The 26,278-nt window shown below is 43.1% G+C and overlaps 1 protein-coding gene across 1 annotated transcript in view; it reads right to left on the bottom strand.

The window, feature by feature from the left end:
* Positions 1-26,278, bottom strand: part of LAPTM4B (lysosomal protein transmembrane 4 beta) — a 74,929-nt gene that overhangs the window by 22,710 nt on the left and 25,941 nt on the right. Inside the window, 5 exon segments of the mRNA XM_045398534.2 lie at positions 5,204-5,299; positions 11,472-11,570; positions 14,827-14,949; positions 15,627-15,700; positions 26,088-26,199. Of these exon segments, the coding sequence (XP_045254469.2) occupies positions 5,204-5,299; positions 11,472-11,570; positions 14,827-14,949; positions 15,627-15,700; positions 26,088-26,199 (504 nt within the window).

The raw sequence follows: 26,278 nt of genomic DNA, 5'->3' as shown, positions 1-26,278 counted from the left end.
AGTCTTATAAATAACAGTGAATGGCTACTTGTAGATACCAAGCGCTTTCTCATACACCATGAAAACAGAACCTCTACTACCTCCATGCAACTGACCTACCAAACCCCACTACAATCTCTAACAGCTGCTACCCTTGCTGGATCCCTAGGGCTCTGGTGCAGGACCCCACTTCCAGAACACACTCTTACCACCTTTCTACTCTGCACTTCCAGTTCTGCCTGCCTCAAGGACTCTGTTTCCTCTGCGGCTCTTCCACCTACATGTGCCTCCCTGCTAACTGGACAGGCACCTGCACTTTAAATCTTCCTTACTCCCAAAACCCAGTATGCAAACAGAAGCGACCAACTCCCCATTCCCCTTGTAACTCCAACAAGACAAAAAAGAGTCATTCCATGAATTCCCTCACTTATAGGATTGGGAGTTTCCACTGCTGCAATCGGAACAGCAGGCCTTGCAACTTCTATCACCGCATTTCACAGTCTCCAACGACTTCTCCGCTAGCGTTACCGATACATCTCAGACACTTTCTGTCCTTCAATCCCAAGTCGATTCCTTAGCCACAGTTGTCCTCCAAAATCGCGGAGGCCTCAATCTGCTTATTGCTGAAAAAGGAGGACTGTGACTATTCTTAAATGAAGAATGCTGTTTTCACTTAAATCAATCAGGCCTTGCATATGACAACATCAAAAAACTTAAAGACAGAGCTCAAAAACTCACTAATCAGGCAAATAGTTATACTGGACCTATGTGGCCATTCTCTAGCTTAGCTTCATGGCTCTTCCCACTAAAAGGCCCCTTAGCGCTCATCCTTCTTCTCTTATTCGGACCTTGTCTTTTCAGGCTAATCTCTCAGTTCATACAAAACAGCATCCAAGCTATTACAAACCAGTCAATTCAACATATGTTCCTTTTAACAACCTGACAATATCACCCCCTGCCCCAAGGTCTCCCTTCGGTTTAACCTTTCTCTCTCACTTTAGGTACCCACGCTGCCCCTAATCCTGCTCGAAGCAGCCCTGAGAAACACCGCCCATCATCCCTCCATACTACTCCCAAAATTTTCACCATAAAGTTTCACCATACTTCACTACTCTTTCTCATTTTTGTTTTTCTATTATTAATATAAAAAGATGGGAATGTGAGGTCTTCTGAGAAAGCTGCAGCATGGTCAAGCCATCCTGACCTCTGTTACCCACATGTACACATCCAGAAGGCCTCCTGGAGCCAGAAAGTCTAGGACAACAGGAAAACCACAAAAGAAGAGAAACAGCTAGCTCCCATCTTAGCTTATTAGCCAACCTTGCAACATTCTACCATTGTAACAGGCTCTACCCTAACTGATCGATCAACCTTGTGACATTGTGCCCTGTGACCCCTCCCGCTTTGTGACAATGTATCTTGTAACATTCCTCCCCTGCCCCGCAATAAGCAATAAATGGCCCCTAACTGTAACTTTCCACTGCTTACCCCTAACCTATAAAACTAGCTCCAATACCACCACCCTTCGCTGACTCTCTTTTCGGACTCAGCCCACTCGCACTCGAGTGAATAAACAGCCTTGTTGCTCACACTTAGCTTGAAATTTTCAGGTTGTCTCTTCAGTTAGACACGCACATAACACTATCTACCTGGAAACAGTGTCAGATCCCACAGGTTAACGGCCCAGTCCCCAAAAGTGTCCCCTCCCCACTCCGACACTCTGCAAGTCTGGGCCTCAGGACCTTTTGACCAACCAGGCTTCAAGTTGAGGTTCCCATGACATTTTGGACTCAGAAACACTTACTGAGGTTTACTGGTTTATTGTAAGGATACTACAAGGGATACAGATGAAGAGGTTCATAGATATGGGGGAAGGAGCATGGAGCTTCCAAGCCCTTCCTGGGTGTACCACCCTCAAGGAACCTCCAGGAGTTCAGCTATCCCTAAGAAAGCTCCAGCATTCCTTCCTTCAGGGTATGGGGCTGGATCCTCTTTAGGGAAGGTCTTCAGATCCACAATTAGAAAGGAAGCCAGAGATTAGAATCCTACCTAAGGGCAGAAGTAAAGCCTGACACACCTACGGTAATCACCAAAGACTAACAATGGCTATGAAGTTTTGAGCCAGGAACTGTGGATGAAAACCTATGTATCTCCTCCTCTTTCATAACACCACAGTATCAAAACAAGCACATGTAATATGGGCATTATTCTCTTATGAGATAATTCTAAAAGATGGTGGCTTTATAAGCCCTACGCACTGTGAAATTTACAAAGAGGTTCTGATGTATCTTGTTTAACAACTTTATTGTTCTTCAAACTTAAAAATCTCAAACTTTGCTTACATTTTTCATTAGTTCAGTAGAACACTAATTATGGAGTTTTTTTTGTTTAACAAAAAGAAAAAAATTTACAGATGGCTAAATACTTAACAACTTGCCTTCTGCAAAAGTTAATGGGTAAAATAGGCCAGGCACAATGGCTCACATCTGCAATACTAGCACTTTGGGAGGACAAGGCAGGTGGATCACCTGAGGTCAGGAGTTCGAGACCAGCCTGGCCAACATGGGGACACCCCGTCTCTACTAAAAATACAAAAATTAGCTGGGCGTGGTGGTGGGCACCTATAATCCCACCTATAATCTCCAGGCTGAGGCAGGAGAATCACTTGAATCCGGGGGGCGGAGGTTGCAGTGAGCCGAGATCCTACCACTTCACTCCAGCCTGGGTGAAACTCAAAAAACAAACAAAGAAAGTTAATGGGTAAAAAAAATTAAAAAATAACAACTCAGAGAAAAGGAAAAAAATTCTTAAACCAGTAATTTTATCAAAATCACAAAAAATTTGAATAGATATTTATTTAAAGAGAGTTACAGACCCAGGAGTGATTTTTTTTATTTTTATTTTTTTGAGATGGAGTCTTGCTCTGTCGCCCAGGCTGGAGTGCACTGGCGTGATCTCCGCTCACTGCAAGCTCCGCCGCCTCCCAGGTTAATGCCGTTCTCCTGCCTCAGCCTCCCTAGAATCAGGGACTACAGGCGTCCACCACCACGCCCAGCTAATTTTTTTGTATTTTCAGTAGAGACGGGGTTTCACCGTGTTCACCAGGATGGTCTCAATCTCCTGACCTCGTGATCCGCCCGCCTCGGCCTCCCAAAGTGCTGGGATTACAGGCGTGAGCCACTGCACCTGGCCCAGGAGTGATTTTTTAAAGGGGTTAAGCAGAACACGTGATTACTGTAAACAATACACAGAATTCTGCAGACTCCCAAAACGAGCCTCCTCAGCATCTGGGTATGCCAGGTTTTGTGCATCTGGTCACGGCTGTCTGTTAAACCACTGCTAATGCGTATTTGATTGAACTCAAGAAATGTGTGGTGAGCATTTAGGAAAACTGTCCGTGTATAACATACTTTAGCTATCCCACAGAGTTCTCGGTAACACAGCAGCCTACACCCATATATTTAATACGAAGTCTGTAATTGTTTTAGTTTCATTATATACACAAGAAAGTAAGGAACAGGCTGGATTATTTCGGTAAGGTCAGAGTGAACAAGTTACCAGAAAAAAAACAAAAATAACAAACAAAAACACAAAACTCTGCTCTAGTATAAATTTGACCTCCTACCATTTATGTGTTCCTTTCACTTGTTCAGTCCAATCCTATCCATTTTGACCCACCCATCCTGTCCCACGCCACACAGTTACATGTCATCCATCCGCATCGTTTTCACTAACTGTGCATGGAGCACTTCGTGGTACTGCGCATTACATCAGGCACTGTGCTGAAAACAGTGACGACAGAGACACCGTGAGGAATTACACCTTCATCTTACCATGAGCCAGGAAATTTCAAGATAATTTACATAAAGTGCATATGCTTTCATAGACTCTTCAGTGAAGACACGTTTTCACAGATCTTTTATGACAGGTTTGTAATTTTAAAGTATGAACCACTAGTAGCAGAACAGAGATTATCTATTTTACTTTTTTTTGAGAGAGTCTCACTCTGTTGCCCAGGATGGAGTGCAGTGGCGTGATCTTGGCTCACTGCAAGCTCTGCCTCCTGGGTTCACGCCATTCTCCTGCCTCAGCCTCCCCAGCAGCTGAGACTACAGGCGCCCACCGCCACGCCCGGCTAATTTTTTTTTATATTTTTAGTAGAGATGGGGTTTCACCGTGTTAGCCAGGATAGTCTCGATCTCCTGACCTTGTGATCCACCCGCCACGGCCTCCCACAGTGCTGAGATCACAGGCGTGAGCCACCGCGCCCGGCTGAGATCATCTACTTTACTAAGAATACACACATAAGGTAAATTATAAAGACATAGTAACTTTGCAGGGTTTTTTTAACCTACCTGTAAACATCACATCTCGGTTTAACTTCACATATAAGGTGAGCTAATATAATGTCATACAATGCAGAAGCAATATCTAGAATTATATACCATGGTTTAATAATGCAGATTTAACACAATAGCAAAGACTTGGAATCAACCCAAATGTCCATCAGTGACAGACTAGATTAAGAAAATGTGGCACATATATACCATGGAATACTATGCAGCCATAAAAAAGGATGAGTTTGTGTCCTTTGTAGGGACATGGATGCAGCTGGAAACCATCATTCTCAGCAAACTATCGCAAGAACAGAAAACCAAATACCCGATGTTCTCACTCATAGGTGGGAATTGAACAATGAGATCACTTGGACACAAGAAGGGGAGCATCACACACCAGGTCCTATTGTGGGGAGGGGGTAGAGGGGAGGGACAGCATTAGGAGATATACCTAATGTAAATGACGAGTTAATGGGTGCAGCCCACCAACATGGCACATGTATACATATGTAACAAACCTGCACGTTGTGCATATGTACCCTAGAACTTAAAGTATTATAAAAAAAAATGGAACAAAAAAATAAAAATAATGCAGATTTAAGATAAATAATTACAGTAAGGTACATATATTATCTATCTGTAACATATTTTAAAATAAACCAGAGTTGAGCCATCTAGATTTTAATATCCTGTAAGAAAAACAAAATACATGTCATTTAACTTCATAGTTAAGTACTTTGATAACTAAGATGAATCTTTTGATAACTAAGCAGCTCATGAGTATGTTTCAATAACAGTAAAAATGTAGCAAACAGTAGAAACATTTCAAGATAATCATACAGTAGAGGTGTGGGCGAGATCTCTACCATAAGTGACATCATACCTACCGTAGTGTCATTGCTGGTAACATAAACGAGGACATCAGAGGAGTTCCTGCCATTGATGTATCGGTAGCAGTTCCAAACACAGCTAATCAAGTAACCCTGAAAATGAGGAGTGATTATCAGATTTTTAATTTTCAAACTGCAGGTACTTTCGAATACCACACAGATAAAGCCATATTATAAAACTTTTATTAACATAAGCAATAAATACACATATTATAACAGCTCTACTAAACCAAAAGTCCCTGAAAGTACAAATGTTGGGTATAGTCACTTCTTGCCACAATGTGCTACTGAAGCCGTATTCTATTACACCAGTGGGGATGTGGGGGTGGTACTGGGGGAAGGTGGGGGAGGGGAGGGGTTGAGAGTTGAATGAGAAATTTCTAAGAATAGGTATCTGGAAAGAACAAGCACACAATTAACATTTATTGCTCCTAAATTCACAGAACAATCAAACGTATTAACTCATTTATCACCATATTTTAACTGCTTCTTTGGAAATTTTTCTTCTACATGATTATCTATGATTTTATTACACAAGTCAATTTCTTTAAAAAAATTTCATAGCATATAAATTCATCTCACAGTCAATAAAATTCACTAAAACATTTCCCCTTTATTAATGAAATATCCAGACGAAGATACTTAAAATTAATGTCCAACATAAATACTGCTTAGAAATGAAACGTGAGTTCATGGAAGATGTTTAAGCTATGAACTATCATGTGTAACTGGATTAGAATTAAATGATTTCAAAATCCCTTAACATTAAAATTCTTTGATTAAAAGAAGTTTAAACACATCAAGAAACTAGATTGCTAAAATCCAGGAAATACGTCGCTTATGAGAATGTAAAATGGTTGCAGCCACTCTGGAAAAGTCTGGCACGTCCTCGAAAGGTTAAACAGAGTTACAACATGACCCAGCAATTCCACTCCTAGGCTCCTAGGTATTACATAGTATGTATATAATATATACCCAATAAAATGAAAATATACATCCACACAAAAACTTGAATGTTCACAGCAGCATTATTCATAATAGCCAAAAAGTAGAAGCAACCCAAATGTCCCTCAGCTGATGAATGGATAGACAAAATGCGGCACCATCCAAACAATGTGGTATTAACAACAATAAAAATAATGGGGCCGGGGCCAGGCGCGGCGGCTCACGCCTGTAATCCTAACACTTTGGGAGGCCAAGGCAGGTGGATTGCCTGAGTTCAGGAGTTCGAGAACAGCCTGAGCAACACTGTGAAACTCCATCTCTACTAAAATACAAAAAATTAGCTGCATGTGGCAGCATGCACCTGTAGTCCCAGTTACTCAGGAGGCTGAGGCAGGAGAATTGCTTGAACCCCGGAGGCGGAGGTGGCAGTGAGCCAAGATTGTGCCACTGCACTCCACCCTGGGTGACAGAGCGAGACTCCATCTCCAAAATAAATAAGTAAATAAATAAATAATAATAACGGGACTGGGCACGATGGCTCGCACCTGTAATCCCAGCATTTTGGGAGGCCAAGATGGGTGGATCACTTGAGCCCAAGAGTTTGAGACCAGCCTGGCCAACATGGTGAAACCCCGTCTCCACTAAAAATACAAAAATTAGCCAGACATTGTGACACATGCCTGTAATCTCGGCTATGTGGGAGGCTGAGGCAGGAGACTTGAGTGAACCTGGGATGTAGAGGCTGCAGTGAGCCGAGACTGCGCCACTGCACTCCAGCCTGGGTGACAGAGTGAGACTCTGTCTCAAAACAAAAAAAAAAAAAAAAGAAAACGCACACAACCAAAAAAACATATTGCATGATGATTGTATTTGTATGGAATGCCCAGAATAGGCAGTCTCAAGGGCCTTTGCAAGGCCACATGCATTCACCTACTACACATTCCAAAAGGGGAGAAACCTCGATGTGCTGTCTTTAAAAGCCCAGGTACTTCTTTCATTGACCTTATTTCTTATTTGACACTTCTGCAATATTGAATTAGAACTATTTAGTGGGCCGGGCATGGTGGCTCACGCCTGTAATGCCAGCACTTTGGGAGGCCGAGGTGGGCAGATCACGAGGTCAGGAGATCGAGATCATCTTGGCTCACATGGTGAAACCCCATCTCTACTAAAAATACAAAAAATTAGCTGGGCGTGGTGGTGGGCACCTACAGTCCCAGCTACTCGGGAGGCTCAAGCAGGAGAATGGAGTTAACCCGGAGGCGGAGCTTGCAGTGAGCCAAGATTGCATCACTGCACTCCACCTTGGGCGACAGCGAGACTGTCTCAAAAAAAAAAAAAGAACTATTTAGTGTATTTCCCAAATTAACTTGCACTGATAGATTCTTCCCATCATCTATCTGCAGAGCTAGGGGTTAAGCACTGCTTCCTTTTCTCTCTTAGGACAGAGCAAAGCTGACAAGTGCCTTGTTTTGGGGCTTCAAAGAATCGTGGTGATAACACTTATCACAGAGTAGGAGTAAATTTTGGTGATGAGAGGCACTAATCCAGTGAACCAGTATATGAAACCAAAACATGCATACTCCTATTAATCTATACTAACAATTACTGAGTCTTGGTTATGCGAGGTGGCTCATGCCTATAATCCCAGCACTTTGGGAGGAGGAGGCAGATGGATCACTTGAGCCCAGGAGTTCCAGACCAGCCTGGGTGACATAGCGAAACCTCATCTCTAATAAAAATGGAAAAATTCGCCAGGTGTGATGGTGTGTGCCTACAGTACCGGCTACTACTGGCCAGGCGGGAGGATCACCAGAGCCTGGGACACAGAGGTGGCAGTGAGGTAAGATCACACCAGGCCACTTCTCTCCAGCCTGGGCCACAGAACAAGACCCTGTCTTGAAAAAAATAAAAATAAAAATAAAAACTAATAATTATGGAGTCTCTAGGTGCCAACGCATCAGTTTAGTGCTGGGAGGGATATAAAAATGAAGGCACTGGCCAGGGCCCACTGGCTCACACTTATAATCCCAACACTGGGGGAGGCTGAGGCAGGAGAATTACTTGAGGCCAAAAGTTTGAGACCAGCCTGGGCACCATAGTAAGAACCCCCTCATCTATAAAAAAAATTATATAATATATATAATAAAAATATATAAAATAAAATTTTATCACACACACGCGTATACATTTCTCCCATGTTGGAGACACTGATGTGAACAATTAGTATGGCCCCATTTATGAGACAATATTTGTGTTTTGCAATTTATAAAAGCACCATAGGGCAAGGATTTTTCTTATTCACTACCAAACCATAGTACTAGAACAGAATCTGCCACTGAGAGTTTCTCAATAAATATTTGCTGAATAAATGAAGCACCTTCCATTATCTCAGTCATGCTGCAGAATGTTTTATTAATTACCACTATTTAGTAAATAAAGAAACCAAGGCTCTGACCACAAAGCTAAAGGTAGTATTGACAACATTTAAAAATAAGTAAAAGGTGTGGTGGCTCACATCTGTAATTCCAGCACTTTGGGAGGCCGAGGTGGGAAGATCACAAAGTCAGGAGATTGAGACCATCCTGGCTAAATGATGAAACCCTGTCTCTACTAAAAACACAAAAAATTAGCCAGGCGTGATGGCACACGCCTGTAGTCCCAACTACTAGGGAGGCTGAGGCAGGAGAATCACTTGAACCAGGGAGGCGGAGCTTGCAGTGAGCCGGGATCGTGCCACTGCACTCCAGCCTGGGCGACAGAGCGACACTCTGTCTCAAAAAAATAAATAAATAACTAAAAAATAACTAAAAGAGTATAACTAAATGCTTAAGGGGATGGGCACCCAATTTTCCATGATGTGATTATTCTGCACTGTACCAAAATATCTCATATACCCCATAAATACACATACTTACTATGTACCCACAAAAAAATTTTTTAAAGTGCATTCAAAAATATCTTTTAATATCTGTATAAATACATCAACCAGTATTATATTTTATTCTGCTATGGTTTTGCTAATTTAGACTACATGACTAGCAATGATGAACATGGTTGTGCCTTTAAAAATAAATAAATAAAATAAAATAGAAGTCATACTGACAGAAGCCAACCCTAGGTCCTCTGACTCAAAATGTGATGTGGGCATTTCAAATAAGTACTAGTGAAAATGTTTAAAAGATTTAAAAAGTCTTTTTAAAGATAATTGGGAGGTTCTAGCTTCCGAGTTTCTGGTAATGGCAGAGTTACCTTGGTCAGACTAACCTTCCCGCAGGTAAGATTTATAAAATCTAGAAAAATTACTCATGCACAAATTTTAAGTCATGGGAGAGTAACCAAAAACATGCAGAAGTCAAAAGGGAGTCTACCCTTCAAAGACAAACTACAATGAGTGAGATGTGAGTCTGTGGCCTTTCACCAGGGGGCACTGCCAGCTCTGCCTGCAGCCTGGATGGTAGGCAGCCCTAGCCTCATGGGCTTGGGGGTCAAATAGCAGCCAAGAAGCTAGAACGGAGGAGCTGGAGCTGCAAGGCAGTAAGGACCAACATCTGTGTGTAAAATTCACTCACATCCTTAACTACTGAATGACACCCGAAATCATGTGTTTTATGATAGAAATTTAGACTCAATTGATTTTCTTTCATTATTGTCTGTCTGTCTGTCTGTATGCATGTATGTATGTATGTTGGCAGAAGAGCTGAGGCAAGGCTTGCTTGTCTGACATAACGTAAAAGAGTCTTGGAACATGTTCTGAGTCCAGGGTCTAAAACCCCTTGTGGCCCATGGAACACCAAACTGTGCCAAAGGGTGGAAAGCTGCCCTGTCACACTACAATCTAAGTCCAGGGCATAAAACCCCTTGTGGCTTGGACAGAACCCAGGGCTCAGGGCATAAAACCCCTTGTAGCCTCTGGAATGTGTCCAGACTCACTGGCCCCTTGCTCCTTGCTCTCCAAAGATCATAAATTGATTGCATCTCGAATTAGAAGAACCTGTTCTCCCTTATCTCAAGTACCAGAGCATATGTTAAACCGTCACAGCTATGCCTGATGCACCGCTACCTTTCTATTCTCACGTCCTCACCTGTCTACCCCCATATCCGCACGTCCTCACTACCTGCTTCTTTGTTTGATTACCAATAGTAGGGGCTCCCAGAGCTCGGGGCCTTCGCAGCCTCCAAACTGGCATTGGACCCCTGGACCCACCCTGTGTACTCTTTTTTTTTTTTTTTGAGATGGAGTCTCGCTCTGCCGCCCAGGATCTCGCTCACTGCAAGCTCCGCCTCCCGAGTTCACGCCATTCTCCTGCCTCAGCCTCCCGAGTAGCTGGGACTACAGGCGCCCGCCACCTCGCCCGGCTAGTTTTTTGTATTTTTTTTTTAGTAGAGACCCTGTGTACTCTTAACTTGTCTCATTCCTTTGACTCCGCCGGACTTCGCAGACCTAGTGTTGAGTCTGACCACCCCAACATTTCATTTTTTTTTTTTTTTGAGATGGAGTCTCGCTCTGTCACCCAGGTTGGAGTACAGAGGCACGATCTCAGCTCACTGCAAGCTCTGCCTCCTGGGTTCGCACCATTCTCCTGCGGATCACGAAGTCAGGAGATCGAGACCATTCTGGCTAACATGGTGAAACCCCATCTCTATTAAAAATACAAAAAAATTAGCCGGGCTTGTGGTGGGCGCCTGTGGTCCCAGCTACTGGGGAGGCTGAGGAAGGAGAATGCCATGAACCCGGGAGGTGAAGCTTGCAGTGAGCCAAGGTTGCGCCACTGTACTCCAGCCTGGGCAACAGAGTGAGACTCTGTCTCAAAAAATAAAAAATACAAAACAAAAAAATAAAGAAATTTATCTTGAGATAAATGCATAAATATAAGGGTGTACTTAACAGGGTTGCAGTGAATATATTTAAGTGAAATGTCTCAATGTTCAACAACAGGTAATTTATTAAATAATGATATTCATATAATGGATTGCGATAGAACAATATTCAGAAAATACTACACTTTTAGCAAAAAATTACAAAAGAATATTTACTACACAGACCGTGTAACAGACCTTGCAGTATTATATACTATGTAATGTATAACATTATGTTAACTTATCTCTGTCCAAATATATTTTGGACTCCTTGATCAAACTGTGGAATTTTGGTTAGTGTTTACCTCTAATACAGACAGCATAGGAATTGTAATCTTAGGAAATCAAAAAGCAATTTGGATGTCCAAAGAAAGACAAACTGACCAAAGTTTGTTTACTTCTTTGGCATTCAGGAATACACTTAATATTTTTAGACTATAAGTAAAATCTTCATGCTTACCTTAAAAGTCAAGATAATGCTAATAAATAGAAGAATAATAAGGACCAAACAGGTAGGATTCACTGACATGACATCATCTCTGTAGGGAAAATTAGGAGGCTGCAAAAGAAAAGGGCCTCATTAGTAAATCTCATTAATCATTCCAGACAGTATTCCTTGGGCACCAATTCAGACATGCTTATCAGAAAGCAACTGATTAAAGCAGACAGCTATTATTTAGGATGAATGCAAAGTTTCTAGCCTGACTCTGCCCTCCTACCATATAAAAGAAGTCAGTGATCTGTATCCAGGGACATTTTGTATATCCAGGGATCTCTGAAATTTGGATTCTCTGCAAGTTCTGAACCATTCCTTTTTTTTTTTAAACGGAGTTTCTCTCTGTCGCCCAGCTCAGCTACTTGGGAGGCTGGGGTGAGCAAATCACTTGAGCCCTGGTGCGGGAGGTTGCAGTGAGCCGAGATCATGCCACTGCACTCCAGCCACCTGGGCAACAGAGCCAGACCATGTCTCAAAAACAAAAGTTCTGAACCATTCTAAAGGGCATATACAGGGCAAGGAACAGAAACCTACTAAAATGATGGCTTCTTTGCAAAGAGCATTTGTGTTGATGGTACTTCTCCCAAGACAGCAAATTCTCTTATACTAGCAAGTACTTCCAGGGCAGGGCAAAATAAGCACTACCATCCACAATGCTTAACAACCAGGTCAAAGGGAACCTTCTCAGGAGGACCAAAGTCGGCTACTATGGTTAGAGGGAGTTGCTAGACTTTCCCCACAAAACACTCACACAGCAATGATCAACGCCTACATCACTGGCCTAGGCAAGTGAATGGGAAGGAGGCCTACTGTGCTATCTCATCTTTTATCTCTTCTTCACTGTTCAACACTATGTGTTGGGATTCCTCATGAACAATATTCTGAAACAAAGTTGTTTCCAATGTTGAGGAAGAACACGGAGAAGGCCCATGACTCGTGCTTGGCTCCTGCTCACCAGGGTGAACACCACCTAATGGTTTTCAGTCTTCTTTCACTTGGGACAAAATATCTAAGAAATAAAATCGTCATTCTTTGTGATCAGATCATGCAACTTTATTCTTTTTTTTTTTTTTTTTTTTTTTGAGACGGAGTCTCGCTGTGTCGCCCAGGCTGGAGTGCAGTGGCGCAATCTCGGCTCACTGCAAGCTCCACCTCCCAGGTTCACGCCATTCTCCCGCCTCAGCCTCCGAGTAGCTGGGACTACAGGCGCCCGCCACCACGCCCGGCTAGTTTTTTGTATTTTTAATAGAGACGGGGTTTCACCATGTTAGCCAGGATGGTCTCGATCTCCTGACCTCGTGATCCACCCACCTTGGCCTCCCAAAGTGCTGGGATTACAGGCTTGAGCCACCGCGCCCGGCCAACTTTATTCTTTTATTAATAAAATAACTTGGCTAAGCACAGTGGCTCACGCCTGTAATTTCAGCACTTTGAGAGGCTGAGGCAGGCAGATTGCTTGAGTACAGGTGTTTGAGACCAGCCTGGATAACATAGTCAAACCCCATCTCTAAATTTAGCCGGGCATGGTGGTGCATGTCTGTAGTCCAAACTACTTGGGAGGCTAAGGTGGGAGCATGACTTGAGCCCAGAACATTGAGGTTGCAGGCTGGGCATGGTGGCTCATGCCTGTAATCTCAGCACTTTGGGAGGTCAAGGCGGGCGGATCACCTGAGGTCAGGAGTTCGAGACCAGCCTGGTCAACATGGCAAAACCCCACCTCTACTAAAAAAATACAAAAATTAACCGGGCATGGTAGTGGGTGCCTGTATTCCCAGCACTCTGGGAGGCCGATGAGGGTGGATCCCTTGAGGCTAAAAGTTTGAGACCAGCCTGGAAAAGATGGTGAAACCCCATCTCTACTAAGAATACAAAAAATTAGCCAGGCGTGGTAGTGGGTACCTATAATCCCAGCTACTCGGGAGAATGAGGCAAAAGAATGGCTTGAACCCAGGGAGGCGGAGGTTGCAGAGAGCCGAGATTGCACCACTGCACTCCAGCCTGGGTGACAGAGTGAGACTCTGTCTCAAAAAAACAAACAAACAAACAAAAAAAACGGTGAAGTTGGCCTGGTACAGTGAGTCAGACCTATAATGCCAGCACTTTGGGAGGCCAATGCTGGAGGATCACTTGAGTCCAGGAGTTTGAGACAAGTCTGGGCAACATGGTGAAACCCCCATCTCTACAAAAGATACAAAAAGAAAAATTAGGTGGGCATGGTGGTGCATGCCTGTAGTGCCAGCTACTCAAGAGGTTGAGATGGGAGGATCACATGAGACTGGGAGGTCAATGCTGCAGTGAGCCATAATCACGCCACTGCACTCTAGCCTGGGTGACAGAGACCCTGTCTCAAAAATAAAGTTATTCCAACCTCATAACCATTATAAGCTTCTTAATACCCTGCCATAAATATTCACTCACATGATCAAAAGGACATTTAACCATAAACTAGTCCCAAAATGATGCTTGAGAAAGAGATTCTATGGTCAAACAAATTTGGGAGCTAGTATAGAGAAGAGTTCCACTTTCTTCTGATTTTTCTTTTTTTTAGACGAGGTCTCACTCTGTTGCCCAGGCTGGAGTGCAAGGGCGTGATCTTGGCTCACTGCAGCCTCCACCTCCCACGTTCAAGCAATTCTCCTGCCTCAGCCTCCCGAGTAGCTAGGGTCACAGGCGTGTGCCACCTTTCCCAGCTAATTATTTTGTTTGTTTGTTTTTGAGCAGAGTTTCACTTTCAATACACTAGCAGAGGCAAAAAGCTATCCTTTGTTGATTACTGAGAAAACTACATTTTACCAAATAAAACTATTAGTAACTGGACTATAATTTAAGTAGGCACATCAAACACCGCCATCACTGCCACCAATCATAACCCCGGCCCTCAAAACTTTCTTATCAGGCCAGACACAGTAGCTCACACCTGTAATCCCAGCACTTTGGGAGGCCGAGATGGGTGGATCACCTGAGGTCAGGAGTTCGAGACCAGCCTGACCCACACAGTGAAACCCCATCTCTACTAAAAATACAAAATTAGCCAGGTATGTTGGTGCATGCCTATAATCCCAGCTAGGTGGGAGGCTGAGACCCTGGAGGCAGAGGTTGCAGTGAGCCAAGATCACATCATTGCACTCTAGCCTGGGCAACAAGAGCAAGACTCCATCTCAAAAAAAAAAAAAAAAAAAAAAAATTCTTATTGGTAATTCAGCTACAAGCTAAAAATCCTGAAATTAATGTCTGTGTATCTCTGTAACTACATCCCTTACTTAACCAGCTTCCCTAATGAAAAGAATTAATGAAAAGGAGCAGTAAGAGGTCCACATACCAGTTGCCGTATGTATTCCTGAATGGAGTTTGGATAAACAAGCACAGTGATTGCAACCAAGGTGTTCAGGGCAAAATCAAAGATCTGGTAACAGAAGAATGGGATGATCCAGGCTGCGCGTTGCTAAACAGAACAGAAAATAGAAAGTTATTGTGTTCAATATTATAAAACAATATTTTGTTAAATTAAAATAAATATTTTATTAATCTGAAAGGAAATGGAAAAATTGGAATTCATTAACCCATGTCATCATGGAAACCGGTATGCCAAATATAAGCAGTCAAAAAGAAGCTTCAGTGAACATTTCTAGGGCTGGCTATGTGTGGTGGCTCACACCTGTAATCCCAGCATTTTGGGAGGCTGAGGTGGGTAGATCACTTGAGGTCAGGAGTTTGAGACTAGCCTGCCCAACATGGTGAAATCACATCCCTACTAAAAAATACCAAACTCAGCAAAGTATGGTGGCGCACACCCATAGTCCCAGCTACTCTGGAGGCTGAGGTGGAAGAATCACTTGAATTTGGGAGGCGGAGATTGCAGTGAGCTAAGATCACACCACTCTATTACAACCTGTGTGACAGAGTGAGAGCCTGTCTTCCCAAAAAAAAAAAAAAAAAAAAAAAATTTCCAGGACTATAATATTGGTTTTCCTAGTACCACATAATACAAACGAGAGATTTAAACGAGATTCTTAACCGAAAACTGGAAAGTCACTTCTCACTTACTATAGACTCTAGCAGCACAGATTACACATGTAAGAGACCAAGGAAAAGGCCAGCATCTTACTGCAAGCTGCTTACCTTGTACGCTCCGTAAGTAGCCATAGCACATATCAGAATCATGAGAAGAGAAATCGCAATGGCAATGCACATGTCTGCCAAAAGATTAAAAATGAAATTTTTTTAAAAAAGACAAATCAGTAGTGGATCCACTGTTTGAACACGTTCAGTCTCTTCTCAAAGGCATTTTGTAAATAAACTAGTATAAAGTTGCTAAAAACTTTATACTAAGAGATTACTCTAAATAGAAAAAGGGATATTGGTTTACAGATTTTTTTAATGTTTGTTCTTCTGGTCCACTGGATTATATAAATAATGAATTAGGTATTATTTTATAGATATATAGGTGTCTAACTTCTATTTTATAAACTCATGTGTGCCTCAAAGCTCTAATCAAAGTCTTCATAGCTTTCCATCTTATTTAAAATAAAACCTCCACTTCTTATCAAGGCCTTGATGTTCCTCTTTATTCCAGAGCATGTCTACCTCTCTAATCTTGCCTCACCTTGTCCCACTCTCTTGCTCGCTATAAGACAGCCATACCATCTGGTTCATTCTACTTTGCTTTATCTTTTTTTTTTATTTTTTGAGACAGAGTCTCACTCCGTCGCCTGGGCTGGAAAGCAGTGGCACAATATTGGCTCAAGGCAAACTCCACATCCCAGGCTCAAGCGAGTCTCCCACCTCAGCCCCCTAAGTAGCTGAGACTACGGGTGTGCTCCACCATGCCCAGCTAATTCTTTATAACTTTCAGTAGAGACGGAGGTTTCACCATGTTGGCCAGGCTGGTCTCGAACTCCTGACTTCAAGTGATCTGCCAGCCTCGGCCTCCCAAAGTTCTGGGATTACAAGCACGAGCCACCCTGCCCGGCCTTCAACTTCTTTTTTTCTTTAGTCAATCTCTGGTAAATAAGGGGTCTTGTTTGGTCTCCCAAGCTGGAGTTGCAGTGGTGCGATCATGGCTCATTGCAGTTTCAATTGCCTGGGCATTGTCACTATGGGATTACAGGTACAGGCCACCGCACCCGGCCAAAAATTTCTTAAACCAACTTGGCAGGTCCACAAGTGCTTTTAGCACCATGATTGGCTACAGGTAATAAATATTTTATAAATATTCTTTTATACCTACTCAATATTTAATAAGAAATAATTTTAGTGGCCGGGCGCGGTGGTTCAAGCCTGTAATCCCAGCACTTTGGGAGGCCAAGACGGGTGGATCACAAGGTCAGGAGATCGAGACCATCCTGGCTAACAAGGTGAAACCCTGTCTCTACTAAAAAATACAAAAAACTAGCCGGGCGAGGTGGCGGGCATCTGTAGTCCCAGCTACTTGGGAGGCTGAGGCAGGAGAATGGCGTAAACCGGGGAGGCGGAGCTTGCAGTGAGCTGAGATCCGGCCACTGCATCCCAGCCTGGGCGACAGAGCGAGACTCCGTCTCAAAAAAAAAAAAATAATAATAATAATAATAATTTTACAAAAATGAACTCCAAACTATTGGTTTTTTAAAACTGCTTTTCCTAAATCTGGCAGAACAAATTATTGTTAATGAGAAAAATAATGTGGTTTTCATTGTACATGCAACTTCTCTAAAAGCTTTGAATTTTTTCAACATAGAGATCTAGAGGGGAAAAAACTAATACTCGTAAATTTCTGCTAAATTGTAAATCACATCCTGAATTGAAAAACATTAAAATGTAAACAACAACAACAATAAAATGCATCAGAGAAGCAGCCGGTGAGGAAAAGAGCACGAAAGAAGGAATACTGGACACCAGAGCTGACCTAGTTCCTGCTCAGCCAGTGACAAACAGGACCTCAACGGATCCAAGGGATTCTGTAGGCTTAATGTATCTGTAGTGTCAACTTGACTGGATTGAAGGATGCAAAGTATTGTTCCTGGGTGTGCCCGTGAAGGCTGTTGCCAAAAGAGATTAACATTTGAGTCAGTGGACTGGCAAATGCAGATCCAACCTCAATCTGGGTGGGTACCATCTAATCAGCTGCCAGACCAGCTAGAATAAAGTAGGCAGGAGAAAATGGAAGAGCAGACTTGCTGAGTCTTGTGGCTTCCATCTTTCTCCTGTGCTGGATGCTTCCTGCCCTCGAACATCAGACGCCAAATTCTTCAGCTTTTGTACTCTTAGACTTACACCAGGGGTTTTTCCAGGGGTTCTTGGGCCACTAGCCACAAACTGAAGGCTGCACTGTCAGCTTCCCTACTTTTGAGGTTTTGGGACTCAGAATGATCCATCACTGGCTTCTTTGCTCCTCAACTTGCAGATGGCCTATTATGGGACTTCACCTTGTGATCATATAAGTCAATAAACTCCCTTAAATATATCCCATTAGTTCTGTCCCTCTAGGGAACCCTGGCTAATATAGCATCCTGAGATTTCAGTAAGACATTAGGAGAGCTTTTTATAGTATTCTTGTAGGCAAAGTAGGGAAATGTACAGTTTGGTTAGGTGGAACATCAAGATAAGCAGTGGAGTGGCTCTACCAGCTGGCTTCTGGTGCTATTCCAAAACCATTCTTCAACACCCCGTTCTCTGCCCCAGGCAGTGATCTGTTTGGGCGATCAACATACAGCTCTTTTGCCCTCCGCCCTCTGGTGAGGGAATGAGATCACAAGGAGGGAAGAGAGTGAGGGTGCCTCCCACTCCGAGGTTGTCTCGGTTGGGGGTAGTCCTAGTCCAAATGTTACTGCTCCTCACAAAGAGGTTAAATCTAGGTGACTCTCGCATTCCCAGCTCCAGTAACCATGGCCTTCCATCCATTCTTTAACTCTAGAGAAGAAGAGTAAAATGGCTAGCCTAAATGATCCAAGTGACTTCACCAACTCTAGTGGTCTTCTCATACATACAAAGGTGTACCTTTGCACAAAGTCTCCTTGAAAATAAACATCCAGTACGGGCGCAGTGGCTCATGCCTGTAATCCCAGCACTCTGGGAGGCCGAGGCGGGTGGATCACTTGAGGTCAGGAGTTCAAGAACAGCCTGTCCAACATGGTGAAACCCTGTCTCTACTAAAAATACAAAAATTAGCTGGGCATGGTAGTGCTCACCTGTAATCCCAGCTACTCGGGAGATCAAGGCAGGAGAATCACTTGAACCTGAGAGGTGGAGGTTGCAGTGAGCCGAGATGGCGCCACTGTACTCCAGCCTGGGGTGACAAAGTGAGACTGCAACTCAAAAAAAAAAAAAAAAAAAAAAAAAAATCCAAGTAATTAATTGATTTATCCTTTAAAAGAAAAAAAAGTCAAGGATGTAACTTTTTTTGAAAGGATGGGAGGGCGGATGGATGAAAATAAAGAGACAGGCCGGGCACGGTGGCTCACTCCTGCAATCCCAGGACTTTTGGAGGCCAAGGTGGACGGATCGCTTAAGCCCAGGAGTTCAATACCAACTTGGGCAACATGGTGAAACCGGTCTCTACTAAAAATACAAAAATTAGCCAGGCATGGTGGTGCGCACCTATGGTCCCAGCCACTCAGGAGGCTGAGGTGGGAGAATTGCTTGAGCCCAGGAGGTAGAGGTGGCAGTGAGCCGAGATTGTGCCACTGCACTCCAGCCTGGGCGACAGAGCAAGACCCTGTCTCAAAAAATAAAATACAAAAGTAAAGAAAATAAAGGGCCAGGATGGTTTCCCTGGCTCAGCTTCCCCTGCTGCTGTAGTTCTATTTCCTCAAGGCTGTCAGGATCTTTGCGCACAAGCCGGCAAGCTGTGCAGACTGCCAAGTGAGTTTGGGGTGTGTGACGAGAGGGCAGGTAGGCAGCCAAGGGCCCTTTCCAAATGCCAGAGTGAGGTGAGCCTTAGTTTGTGACGCTGAGAGTCATCAAGAAAGCTGGCCCTCCTCAGGCTCATCAATCTTTTTTGTTGCTGTTTCCTATTTCTCAGATTTTATTATCAAAACTTTCAAATATGCACATACATATATAAGCATACACACATTACAATTAATTCTCATTACCCATTTTGTTTATATTGTTTCATCTCTGATTGCTTCATTTTTGCCCATTCTGCCACTGGAAATCTGGATTGTTTCCAACTTTTGGCTATTATAAATCAAGTTACTATGACCATTTTTACACATGGCTGACGATGGATTTATGAAGCACCCGTATCCCTAGGGTATATATCTAGGACTGGGTTGTGTAGCACTCACTTCTGGAGTGTACATATATCAAGGAGTGGAATGCAGGGCCATAGGGTAGATGTATATTTAGCTTTAGTTTTCCAAAGTGGTTGGTGTGATTTACATTCCCAGCCGTGATTTGAGAGTTCGGCTGCTCGGCATCGATACCAATAGGTGGTATTGTTAACTGTGTTAATGTTGGTCATTTTGAAGAGGCATGGTAATTTACCACTGTAGTTGTAATTTGCAATTCCTATAACTTATAATGTGGAGAATATTCTCTTATGGATATCTTCTTTTGTGAGGTGTCTTTCTCCCAGATTTCACCCAGAACCATTTATTGAAAAGACCATCCTTTCTCCAATAAATGTAGGGGTCTTTAGCCTAAACCAGGTGACTGTACATATCAACAGCCATCATTTCTTGACAACTTATCTGGCCACTTCTTTCTTCAGGCTAAGTTTGTCTGCCCAGTAAAGAAAGTTAAGTTTGACTAGAAAGACAAATCTACCACAAAATTAATTAGAAATTCATATGGATGAACTGCTGTTTCACATTATGCATAGCAGGGACACTTGCTGCTATAATTCTTTGCCAAACAAAATTTCACAAATAAAATTCCATGAAGTCTACTTCTACTCAAGGCTATGAGTGTGTAACACAGTATGCCACACATACATGCTTTTCAAACATTACTCTTTGAGCTTCTAACTCAGTGGATTGAACTACTTTTTCTTTAACTTTTTATTTTGAAGTCATTTTACACATATAGGAAAGTTACAAACACAGCAGAATTCACATATACCCTTCACCCTGCTTCCCCTATTAACAATTTACCTAGCTCTAGCATAACTACCAAAACCAGGAAATTAACATTGGTACAACACTGTTAATTAAACTGTACAACTAATTGGAATTTTACCTGTTCCCCTTCAATATCCTTTTTCTTTTCCAGAATCTAATCCAGGATCCCACAGTGCATTTAATTGTGTCTCCTCCAATCTATGACAGTTCCACATCCTTTCCCAGTATAGCCAATTTTTATAACACTGAAAAAACTGAGGGCGGGTAGAGTGGCTCATGCCTGTAATCCCAGCACTTTGGAAGTCGAGAACGACAAATTGAGCTCAGGAGTTTTGACACCAGCCTGGGCAACATGACAAAACCCCATCTCTACAAAAACTTAGCCAGGCATGATGGCTCATGCCTCTAGTTACAGCTACTTGGGAGGCTAAGGTGGGAGAATCGCTTGAGCACAAGAGGTAGAGACTGTAGTAAGCCCAGATTGTGTGTGACACCACTCCAGTCTGGTGACAGAGTGGGACCCAGTCTCAAAAAAAAATGTTTTAACTCATTTTCTTATATTTTCTTTCTTTATTCCAGTAGATTCTCCTATATGCCTCATTTCAGTACAAATAGGAATTTAGCTTTCTTCTACCAGATCATGGAAAAGATCACATGCAAAAGTGAGAAAGAGTTCTGCTCTGTCTGGCTGGATGAAATCTTCAGATAGCTGTCACCAATGCAAAAAGATATCAAGATAAAATTGCTACATTAATTTTCATAATTTTTTTTAAATTTGAGACAGGGTCTGGCTCTGTCACCCAGGCTGGAGTGCAGTGACACCATCTTGGCTCACTGCAACCTCTGCCTCCCAGGCTCAAGCGATCCTCCCACCTCAGCCTTCCAAGTAGCTGGTATTACAGGCAAGCACCAACACATTGGACTAATTTTTGTATTTTTAGTTGAGACAGGGTTTTGCCGTGTTGCCCAGGCTGGTCTCGAACTCCTGAGCTCAAGCAATCCACCCGCTTTGGCCTCCCAAAGTGCTGGGATTACAAGTGTGAGTCACCGCACCTGGTCTAACATTTCTTATTCTGTCTATTCTGAATAACCCCATTATACTCCTATGAATTCTTCCAGAAAGAATAATTAGTTTAATTAACGTTAAATTAATGTCACTCTGCTTTCCCCTCAGATTAAAACTACACAATTCCAGTAGCAGGATTCCTAGGAAAAGAAGTTGTAAATGATAATGCTATGATTCTATCTGGATCTAGTAGTAACACTGCATGCCTTATTCTAATCACCAGAGATTAAGCTGGGTAATAACTATCTGACATGATAGGCTTAATTTAGCTATCTTGAAAGGCTTGCTGGTACTTAAGACTTTAAAATAGTAATTGTTTTATAATGTCCTGAATGTTAATTCCAGTGCCTTTGAGGTTTCTATCCTATTTCATATATTTGAAAAGAACTGATATATTTGAAAGAACTGAATGAATAGTTTGTAATTACTTTTTTTTTTTTTTTGAGATGGAGTCTTGCTCTGTCGCCCAGGCTGGAGTGTAGTGGCATGATCTCAACTCACTGCAGCCTCAGCCTCCCAAGTAGCTGGGACCACAGGCACGCAGCCACCACGTCCGAACAATTTTTTGTATTTTTAGTAGAGACGGAGTTTTCCCATGTTGGCCAGGCTGGTCTTGAACTCCTGATCTTAAGTGATCCCCACCCCACCCCCCAGCCTCCCAAAGTGCTGGGATTACAGGTGTGAGCCACCACAGCCAGTCTGTAATTACTTTCTATCATTTAAATCACATGGTTATAAAGGTACAGAAAAGTGGATATTCACTTGAGTTAATCTGTTTTTTTTTTTAAATTCTCTTACATGTGTTTTGGTCTCCTTTAATAAATAAGCTCACAGGCCAAAAGTTATTGGACACAGCTTTCCATATTTAACTCATGTGTGGATAGGATTAATAGTCCTTGAGATGGATTATTTATTTTAATTTTGAAAGGTAGTCTTACTCTGTCACCCAGGCTAGAGTGCTACGGCGCAATCTCGGCTCACTGCAAACTCCCCATCCCAGGTTCCAACAATTCTCCTGCCTCAGCCTCCTGAGTAGCTGGGATTACAGGTGTCCATCATGCCCAGCTAATTTTTGTGTTTTTAGTAGAGATGGAGTTTTGTCATGTTGTACAGGCTGGTCTTGAACTCCTGACCTCAGGTGATCTGCCTGCCTTGGCCCCCCAAAGTGCTGGAGGAATTACAGGCATGACCACCAAGCCCAGCCTGAATAATAAATTACTTTAAATTGTGCTTGAGCCGGGCGCGGTGGCTCAAGCCTGTAATCCCAGCACTTTGGGAGGCCGAGATGGGCGGATCACGAGATCAGGAGATCGAGACCAGCCTGGCTAATACGGTGAAACCCTGTCTCTACTAAAAAGTACAAAAAAAAACTAGCCGGGCGAGGTGGCGGGCGCCTGTAGTCCCAGCTACTCGGGAGGCTGAGGCAGGAGAATGGCGGGAACCCGGGAGGCGGAGCTTGCAGTGAGCTGAGATCCGGCCACTGCACTCCAGCCTGGGCGACAGAGCGAGACTCCGTCTCCAAAAAAAAAAAATTATGCTTGAAAATTGGCCAGGTGTAGTGGCTCATGCCTGTAATCCCAGCACTTTGGGAGGCTGAGGTAGGTGGACCGCTTGAGCTCAAGAGTTTCAGAGCAGCCTATGCAACATGGTGAAACCCCATCTCTACAAAAAATACAAAAATTAGCCGTGGGATGGTGCATGCTTGTAATCCCAGCTAATCAGGATCTCAAATCCCAGGATAATATAATGCAACTTTTCCCTGCAGTAACTTTAATGCCCCAACTTCTCAATCCATGTTGTGAAACAATAGTGGTGGAAGATGATGGCTAGAAAGCATCCCTTGGTTCTCTGTTTACTTCACTACCAGTTAGTTACTCTCTCATTCTTCCTCCTGGCCTCTCACAGTTGGGGATCCTTCAGGGCTCAGTTCTAGGCCCCGTTCCCTTTTCTTTTTACTCTTTCCCTAACCGAAATTTAGTTTTTAGGCTGTTATCCTCAAATCTATAATCTCAGTCCAAATATTTCCTCTGGGCCACAGACTCCCATGCCTGACCTTTGTAACCTCTCTACTTTAAGATAGTTCACATGTTCCAGCCGTAAGAATCTAGGTAATAGTAGCTGAAACAGCAAAAGGTACTAAGCACTTCCTATGGGCCAGGCCCCATTCTAAGCATGTTTTATGCACTAACTCATTTAATCCTCACAACAACTTTGAGGCAAGTAGATTTTAGTAGAGATGGGGTTTTGCCATGTTGGCCAGACTGGTCTTGAACTCCTGATCTCAAGTGATCCCCACCACCCTCCCCGCCTCCCAAAGTGCGGGGATTACAGGTGTGAGCCACCACAGCCAGTCTGTAATTACTTTCTATCATTTAAATCATGTGGTTATAAAGTCACTCCTATCTTGCAGAGGGGAAACTGAGGCAGACAATGATAAGTCACTAGCTCAAGTTTAGCATCTTCAACACATGGCAGTGTCAGAACTCAAACTGACCTCTTCTGGCTTCGGAGCCTACACTCCTGTATTAGTCTGTTTTCATGTTGCTGATAAAGACATACCTGAGACTGGGAAGAAAAAGAAGTTTAACTGGACTTACAGTTCCACATGGCTAGGGAGGCCTCAGAATCATGGCAGAGGGTGAAAGGCACTTCTTACACGGTGGTGACAAGAGAGAATGAGGAAGAAGCAAAAGTGGAAACCCCTGATAAACCCATCAGATCTCATGAGACTTGTTCACTATCACGAGAACAGCAAAGGAAAGACCGGCCCCCCATGACTCAATTACCTCCCCCTGGGTCCCTCCCACAATATGGGGGAATTCTGGGAGATATAATTCAAGTTGAGATTTGAATGGGGACACAGTCAAACCATATCATTTGCCCCAGACCCTCGAAATCTCATGTCCTCACCATTTCAAAACCAATCATGTCTTCCCAACAGTCGCCCAGGGCCTTTTTTTTTGTTTTTTTTTTTTTTTTGAGACAGAGCCTCACTCTGTTGCCCAGGCTGAAGTGCAGTGGCACGATCTCAGCTCACTGCAACCTCCGCCACCTGGGGTTCAAGCAATTCTCCTGCCTCAGCCTCCCAAGTAGCTGGGATTACAGGTGCCCATCACCACACCAGGCTAATTTTTCTATTTTTAGTAGAGACGGGGTTTTGTCATCTTGGTCAGGCTAGTCTTGAACTCCTGGCCTCAGGTGATTTGCCGGCCTCAGACTCGATCTCGTGAGACTTATCCACTATCATGAGAATAGCAAGGGAAAGAGCAGCTCCCATGATTCAATTACTTCCCCCGGGACCCTCCCACAATACAGGGGAATTCTGGGAGACACAATTCGAGAATTGGGTGGGGACACAGCCAAACCATATCAATTCCAAACAACTGTGCTCTCAGTTAGTTACTGAAATTAAAGTCTAGTTTTCTCCCCTAAGTCTGTTCCCACCTCCTGACTCTGGACTTTCTCAGCTCAGTAAAGACGCAGGTCATCTCTTCAAACTGGAAAGCTGAAGTCATCTTTGATTCCTCCGTCTCCTTTGCTGCCCAAAACAGCGAGTTCTGCCAAATCCTTCCCTGTTCTGTATCCCCAGTGCAGCCTAGGTGGTATCCCCAATACCACTCTCCCAGACTCTGTGCTCACACACCCAGTCCCCCACTCAGCAGCAAAAGGGATCTTAAATGCATACATCAGTTCATGCATTTAGTTAAAACCACTGAACAGCTTTTTCTCACTTGGAGAAACAGAGCCCTCACCAGGTCTTTCGAATGCTTCCGATCTCTAAAACTGCATCTTGAGCCACTCTCTCCCCTCTTACTTTGCTCCAACACTTGTAAAGAAAAACTCACTTGAAGTTCTCCAAAGTCAATGAGAAATACATCTGTACTATCTTCTGTTTGAGATTATGCACAGCACTGTTCCTCTCCTTTGGCATGGACTCAGCATGATTATAAAATGATGAGGCTTCAGTGATCTTGAAGCTGGGAGCCTAGCTTCCTCCCTGCTTACCCCACATCCCACATCCCTGTACATATTTCCATTCACTGGGAAAAGGCCCTGAATTCCCCCAAATAATCTGCAACATCATTTCTAGAATGGAAAAAGATCACTCCTAGAATAAAAATAAATACTGAAACATAACAGAAGACACAAGGAGATAAGCACGAGCCTTTTCACCTTCCTTCCTGCCATTTATACCTCTTCCTCTCAAAAAAGGCCAAAAGGCCCAGGGTAGAAAGTCTATGATAACGCAATCGTTTTTTAAATGGGTAAGTTAACATAAGATGAAAAACGATCTTATTTAGACTCTTGCACCTAGAAGACAGTCAGAACATTAGATGCATGCAAATATTTGCTGATTTGCAATGACAAATTATATTTCAGCTCAAATGAGCTCATTAGTCTATATTTGTAATTTAATAGGAAGTGCTGGCAGTCAGATTCCCTGCCCTTGACAATACCAAAATATCTACTACTTACTGGCATCATCCATGAACTCAAAGTCACCTCCCAGTTCAGAACTTGAAAAGTGATACTGATCCGGATCGGCCAGGGCACTCAATAAAATCAACAGTACCACAGCATTGATGATCTGCAGTAAGAAAAAAAAAAAAAAGAATTTAAGTAACCCCAGGATGCAATCCTTATAACAGAAAACTACACTGACCACA

This window comes from Macaca fascicularis, chromosome 8 (genome assembly GCF_037993035.2).
Source record: "Macaca fascicularis isolate 582-1 chromosome 8, T2T-MFA8v1.1".
NCBI classification, from domain to species: domain Eukaryota; kingdom Metazoa; phylum Chordata; class Mammalia; order Primates; family Cercopithecidae; genus Macaca; species Macaca fascicularis.
This window is presented reverse-complemented; position numbering and strand designations above follow the sequence as displayed.